Genomic DNA, 7121 nt, shown 5'->3' with positions numbered 1-7121 from the left:
TAACCCCAAGAAGGCAGGACAACATAATGTCAATTCAACATAGGAGTAGCTGAGTTATTACAGCAGTAAACATACAGTATACAAATTTGTGTTTGTCACAAACTCCACCAATGTTAAAACTCTTGAAAGGAACACAGCAATCTGTATGGTTCGTTAGATACAGAACATCATGCAAACAGAAACATTCAATAGATTACAAAAGTCACAAAACATCAGTTTTCTTTTTTTTTTAATTGTTTACAAAGGATCAAGTTAATTAACCCTTTAACAGTCAAACCACAGGGCTGAAAATCAATAGGGCAGTAACTAATAAAATGGACTTAATTTATCCACTGGCATAGCACACATAGCCATATCTGTGAACAGGAAGGAAAAAAACAAAAAAGCTAGATTACTCTTATTTCTTCTTCATAGCTGATAAAATAACAACTCAGCTAGCAAGCCAGTCTACTTAAAACTTTTATCAGTCGCTTGTGTTTATTGATTTCCAAAATATTTTTGAAATCAAATAACCATATACTTAATAAAAACTGTTTAACTCAGATTACTAATGCTGAGAAAAAACATACACTCTTCTCCACTCTTTCTTTTACAGCAAATCGTGATAATCAAAACAAATACAGAGCTTCGTAGAAAGACATTTTTGAAACACATGGCCCTATCACCCAGAGTCTGCCCGCACATTAACTCCAGTCATGAAATATAGGATTTTTCCTTTACCTTTTATCAGTTTATCACTTGGTTGCCATTAGATTTCATGAAGGGTATTTTCAAGAACTGCACAGGAAACAGATTAAAATCCAATAAGGATTTAAGCCATGCACCTCCAAAAGAAAGATACAGACTCTCTGTGATATTCCTCTTACCTTTCTAGCAAGAGGAATATGCAGATTGCACAAGAAATAAGAATGTTCTAGCTTAGTTATGGATATAGGAAAGCTACACGATGCTAAGAATCTCATGCACACATTTTACATTGCATATTTAGATGCATTTGTGCCTGAAGGCGAAAGGCAATTGCTTTTTTGTTTCTTTTCCACAGGATGCTTAATTATACTAAAAAAACCCTTAATGGCTAAAAAAGTCTGAATATTGTATATTCCTTTCAGACTCACTGCACACACAGCAAAGGAAAACTGAAGAAAAGTGAAGACTGGAAATTTTAAAGAGGTAACTGTAGCAATTATCATACTTCAAAGGTAAAACTTCAGTGCCTGCCGTTCTCAATCAAACAAAGATTTCTGAAGTACAAAAGAGAAATTTACTGTAACCTTAGTGGATATGCATCTTCTGCCAAAGAAAGGAACAGACCTCAGAAGGGCTGATATAATCTATACCTTATGATGATGATCAATCCAGCTATAGTGGAATTGGTAGCACAACTACTGACTTTGGCATCACGCGCTGAACAATAAGGTTGGTATCAAAATAAGGGCCCAGGCTCGTGGGTGTTGTTCCCAGTGTGGTAAGGACTGGGTCTGATTTTACTAACAGCTTACTTAAGTATTTCCAACATAACTATCATGAGCAGCCTTCATACGTGAGGTCATATATCATAAGTGAGGTTATATTTCATAACATATCCTTTCTGTTCACACTTAAATATGGCAAATGGCTTAAACAAGTTCACAGTTTCTAAAATAAAAAATAAACTGAAAGTCACCTTGGCATTAAAACTTGCAGCGTTAATTACAGTTTCATTCTATGAACCCTACTGTATATCTATGATTACATTAATTTACTGTGAAAAACATGAATGGAGAAAGCACAGAGATACCAACCTGTCAATCAGATCAATCAGAAAGAATAACACTATTGCCTCCACCTAAAAGGCAGAAACTTCTATACGATTTGCGTGAAAAATGGTAATATTTCCTCTTCTGTAAAACCTCCATTTATCTTCTGACTGATAGAAAATATATCTTCCATACTATTACATTTTACAATTTATTTATTCAACTTTTTCTCCCCTTATATTTGATTTTTTTTTTCCTATTTTTTTTCCCACACATTTCCTATAAACTGGATTCCCAGAAGTGGATCATGTCACTGAAAAAGCAATATTTTTTTTTCACTACATCAGAAAACAAAACCCAAACCAGAATGCCTCAAGAACTGAACAGGCTATTCCAAATCCAAAGAAGTTTCAAGGCCATCACAGAGAATGAAAAGATGCATTTCAGATGTGAAAGTGGAAGCAGGATTTGAATTTCTTCTTTACTGTGTAGGACACATTCCAGACTTTCTGAGTATACTCAACCATTACAAAATATATGTGCTGGTTTTTCTCAATCTTTAAAAACCAGAATATGTATCAACACATCATAAATTAATTTTAAATGGGCAAAATACAGTATTTTGCAACTCTTAAAAAATCAGGCTTTTGTTTCTGGTTTTGTCTGCATGTAAATATTTCCTACAAAATCTCTCATAAAGGGGTATGTTATCAATCACTAAATAATAAAGAAGAATTTATCATCTCAAGTTCAAGATATATACTTTATTTTGTACTGGTTAACTGACAAAAGTTGTCCCAGGGACCTACACAATTTTATAACTTACAATGCAATAACTACAACCATTTGTACATTTAAGTTGGTTTGTTTCTAGTTCTCTTACATTTCCAACACTTAAGTTTTATTATATATAAAAAAATGTAAATTGAAAACTTCGAAACGAAGAATTTAAAGCTTAAGAGAATAAAAAATTTAATAAACCCACTTATTTCTATAAAACAGGGCCACGATTTCTATACCATTGGATGCTGTTTCATAACTCTTGATCCACATGGACATACCAGTACAACGTTTCTATTTCTCAAAGCTGATCTGCAAATCACGACTGGAAACAAATACATTTCTAAACAACTGTTCCGATAAAACATTTTTTCCAATAAATTCGTATCTGTATAGAAAGGAAATATATTTCACTGAATTTCTGTTTAACTTAAATTTGGGGAAAATGCATTTGATTTGGATATGAAAATAGGAAAAAACTATTCCAAGTGCAGCCTGCAGTAACCGTATTCAAAGTGCAATACAAATTCTTTTTCTTCTTAACAATATACAGTAGCTGTCTTTGTTGGACACAGACATGGCCACTGTACAATATCCATACAGCAGTCTGACAAGGTCAGGAATTCTGAGATGCTTGTTGAAGGCAGCATTTGCCTCAGACAAAATGTTGGGTTTTTTAAAGTAAAAATCAAAATAGCAGCTAATCTCAGTGTCAGACATTGTGATAGAGTTGAACAGGGTTTCACTTGACTTTTCTATGACAAGACAACAGGTAGGTTAAGTATGATACCGAATAGTGATGTAAATGTATATAAGACGACTCACGCGAACCGCATGGAAACCGAAGTCGAAACACTGCCGAGTGTCATCTGTTTGATCTGATCAGAACTGGATATCAGTTTATTCCCATTTTCTCCACCTCTGACTCTGAATGTTTTGTTACAATAGCTCAGCTGCTTTGCCAAGGTTACACGACATACGTTGTTGATGACATAGAGTATTTGTATTTACAGCACCTTCATTACTGGTACTACGGTAATAATGATTTGTTAGGCACACTGAGTGGTCACCGATTCTTTCCTCTGCTGATGTTTTGTGTGTCATAACATTTGGTAAGCACTGTTACTAACAGAAGACTGACTTCATTTTCTCAGATTCAGGCAGAATATGAAAGAATTATTCCAACCACACCTGCAGCAATTTTTTTCCCCAGCTGGTCTGTACCTTAGGCTGTACTGTGTTTCCCGCTTGTAGGTCATACATATGCTGCAGAGAAGGAATAAAGACATGTGGTAGTATCTAAGCCTTTCTTCTGTAAATAAATTAAGGCCACCTGACAAAGCAAGGAGTCAGCTAGTTACCAACAAGTAGGCAGGTAGGCAGTACTGCAGACTTTTTTTCTAGCTGATGACCAGACGGGAAGCCCATAGATGCTGAACCATGACCCCATACTTAGCCACTTGCCCTGCTGTCAGGTACTGTGCAAAGTAAATTCCTCTATCCTTGATTTTGTTCTGAAACTCACTACATTTTAAGAAAAAGCCCAGACTTACTCAGCTTTTACAGGAAAGAATCTTTAACTAGGAACACTGTGCACTGTTGCGATAGAGTCTGCGTAGTGTAGATCACCTGAGTATTTGTCATAAACTGACATGAGCTAAGGTTCTGTGTCTGTTGATTTTTGGCAAGGAAAAAATGCACTACAGTAAAGTCCTACTAACTTTGATCCACACCATTAACCCTACCTGCATGAGTTCTTTCGCCACAGAATACTTCACATGAGATACATACGACTTTGCCATTCATACTAGCCTTTCACGGTAAGGCCTCGAGCTAGTATCCTGAATATGGGAGCGGGAGGAAATAATGTTTTTAATTAGCACACAGCATTTTACTTGTTTAGATTTTCTTTCTTAGATACCAAATAGAAAGTAACCTCAAAAAACAGCACCAATTCATCTACTTGTCTGAAATGCAAAATTATAATTACAATGCAAGCAAACAACTGAAAACAAATCAATACATCATCCTTTCATCTCCTTCTTAGGCTTAATAATTATCTTTCAGTGAAGAGCTACAACAAAACCAGAAGCTAGTGTAATAGGAATCAAAAAAACAAGTGCATAAACAATATCAGTGCAGCAGCAAAATATACAGTCATGTTAACATTCCAATTCAACCCATTTCCAACATTTTTGTGCAATAAAAATTGGCCATATACTGGCCAATGCAACAAGCCTCTTTTTAATACTAACACAGTCATTCTTCACTTAAGCTATTTCTGCTTGTTTTTTAAAAATAAAATCAATTAAATACAACTCTCTCTCAAAAAAAAAAGAAAAAAAAACCAACTGTATTTTCTAAACACAAAATTCTGGTCCAAATAAAGTAAGAAATAAATATCACACCCTTAATGACAAAAGGAAATTTGAACTGGTTCCTATGGCTGAACTTAGAGGATGTGAGGGTAGGATTTTTGTAACATACTTTTTTTAATATTGGCTTAAGTCTCTCATTATTTTGGAGGTAAAGCCAAGCAGCTGGAAGGAACATTTTTGTCAGGATGTTAAATTTCACTACACTTTAGTTGTGATAGCAAAGTTTGAATACAATCAGAGGAACCATAAAAAGTCTTCTTGATAGGTTGGGCTCTGTGCTTTGTGTTGTTCTTCTCAACCTTCCCTCAGTCGCCAGAGCAGGGGATATGAATCCAGACTTGTCAGTGCAGCAACAAGGCAGGATTGTCTACCGGCTTGCTGGGAACAACCCCAACCTTTGTTGCATGAACTCCACTCTGTTTGCATTTTCTCTTACGTTGCATATGAAGATTAGGGGTAAGGAGGAGGCTTAGAGAGACAGTTGAGAGGGGCACACTGAGAGCTGGAATGTGGCTGCTCTTCTGGAAGAGCATTAGGACTGAAAATTAAAAAGAAAAGAGAAAGAGTGCTTAAAATACATGGCAAACTTTTTACATGCATGTAAACAGTACAGGGCTGGAAACAAACTTTAAAAGGGGATGAATCCTCATCTCTAAACCTGTATCCTCAGATACACAGTATACATAAAGAAAATCCTCAGCGCGCACACATTCAGTGACACCTGGATGCACACACGAAGTAGCACAGATATCCTGCTTGCCAGTTCGTGTACACAATTGCTGTTTACATGCTCTGATGAAAAAATGCCGTGTGGAGAAATGAATGCATGTGCAAATGGGGGAGCAAATTTGAATGACAAAATACAGGTGCCATCTTTCCGTGAGCATTTAAGATTTTCTATATGCAACTGACGAGTTGTTTGAAATGGAGGATGGTGCCAGTCTGGAAAGCGGGTTTTGTCACTTTGTGAAAATGTGATCTCTTACTGAATGTGACCTATTTACTAGTACATTCACACAAATACAGTGTAACCTTCCTCGTCAGGCAACATAAGCATTACATATTTTGTAATCAACACTTCCAAAGGGGGGTGTGCGTGTGTTTTGTTCTCTGTTTTGCGCTGTTTGAATCCTCTTCAATTCTGTCGTATACTTTTGTCATTTGACTGTTTTTCACGTACAATTTGTCCGATAACAGCATTCGCTCCTTAAGCCTCTAAATGTGCATTTATAGCATACAGTTTCATATAGCACAGAGGTCTGAACCAGCTCCCAGCAAACCAGGCGGGGCTGGAGGAGCAGCCTCGCAGTGGCAGCACAAAGATAAGGGGCAGCGAACGCAAACGTACCCCGCTTCTTGGTGCGGAGTTCCAGGGTGCTCCTGCTAGAAAAGCTTCGGATAATCAGGTTCGCTCATTTAAAGGCAGCTCAGCAGCCTATGCTACACTGCAGTGGGTAATGTGGACACAGCTTAAGTGAGTCCTGTATGACTCCTCAGCCTCGGCCTGTCCTGTTTCAAAAGGGTGAACTTAGCTCATCTTGCCAATGTCAAGCTAAGTGACAGCCATTAAACTTTCAAGGAAAGCATGTGGCAAAACAGGATACCAAACTAGAATGAAAGTAAATGCAATTTATAAAAACCACCCCAAAAGCCAGTTCTTTAATGTGTGTGGGAAGAGTTTTTTTCCTAATGTTTCAGATGTTCTACAGTCTTGAAGTTAGTCCAAGCTCAACAGTGTGATGTATGATGAAGCACAATCATTTGTCCCTGCCTTCAAGAAAATTTGCCTTTTCCGTTCTCCTTTAGAAACCGTGCTGTTACATATTATCTCTGCAGCACAGACTATTGGAGTGTTGGCTGAAGGAATGCAATTAGCCTATTGCTGAAAATGAATCAATTTGAAATGCCAGAGGTATTTGAAAATCTGCCCCTGAAAATGTAGTTCCACATATAGCATTTACTTAGGAAAACAAAAAAATGACATTGCGCTTACTTGAAGCCAGAAACAAGTGTGCACCATCATGATTAAGAAAGTAGATGGTAATGTTCACATTTTCAAATCAGAGAAGTCTAGGAGACTATGACCACAAATCCATAGGTATGACAATTCAGCAGGAGCTACAGTCTGTGCACCTCTGGGCTTATTTGTAGATCATAGACTTGTATGTCTTAAGTCAGATTCTGTTTTACATTAATGGTCCTGAAGATGAGTTTCTTGATTGCAAAA

General features: G+C 36.9%; 1 protein-coding gene across 1 annotated transcript in view; it reads right to left on the bottom strand.

Annotated features, from left to right (window-relative positions):
* Window positions 1–5344: 5344 nt before the first annotated feature.
* Window positions 5345–7121, bottom strand: part of BICD1 (bicaudal D homolog 1 (Drosophila)) — a 175952-nt gene continuing 174175 nt past the window's right edge. The window contains exon 10 of the mRNA XM_010566237.1: window positions 5345–5432. Coding sequence (XP_010564539.1) covers window positions 5345–5432 — 88 coding nt within the window. The remainder of the gene's footprint in view (window positions 5433–7121) is intronic.

This window comes from Haliaeetus leucocephalus, unplaced genomic scaffold (genome assembly GCF_000737465.1).
Source record: "Haliaeetus leucocephalus isolate CR32 unplaced genomic scaffold, Haliaeetus_leucocephalus-4.0 Scaffold206, whole genome shotgun sequence".
Lineage (NCBI taxonomy): Eukaryota > Metazoa > Chordata > Aves > Accipitriformes > Accipitridae > Haliaeetus > Haliaeetus leucocephalus.
The sequence above is the reverse complement of the archived record's forward strand: the minus strand, read 5'-3'. Positions and strand labels throughout refer to the sequence as shown.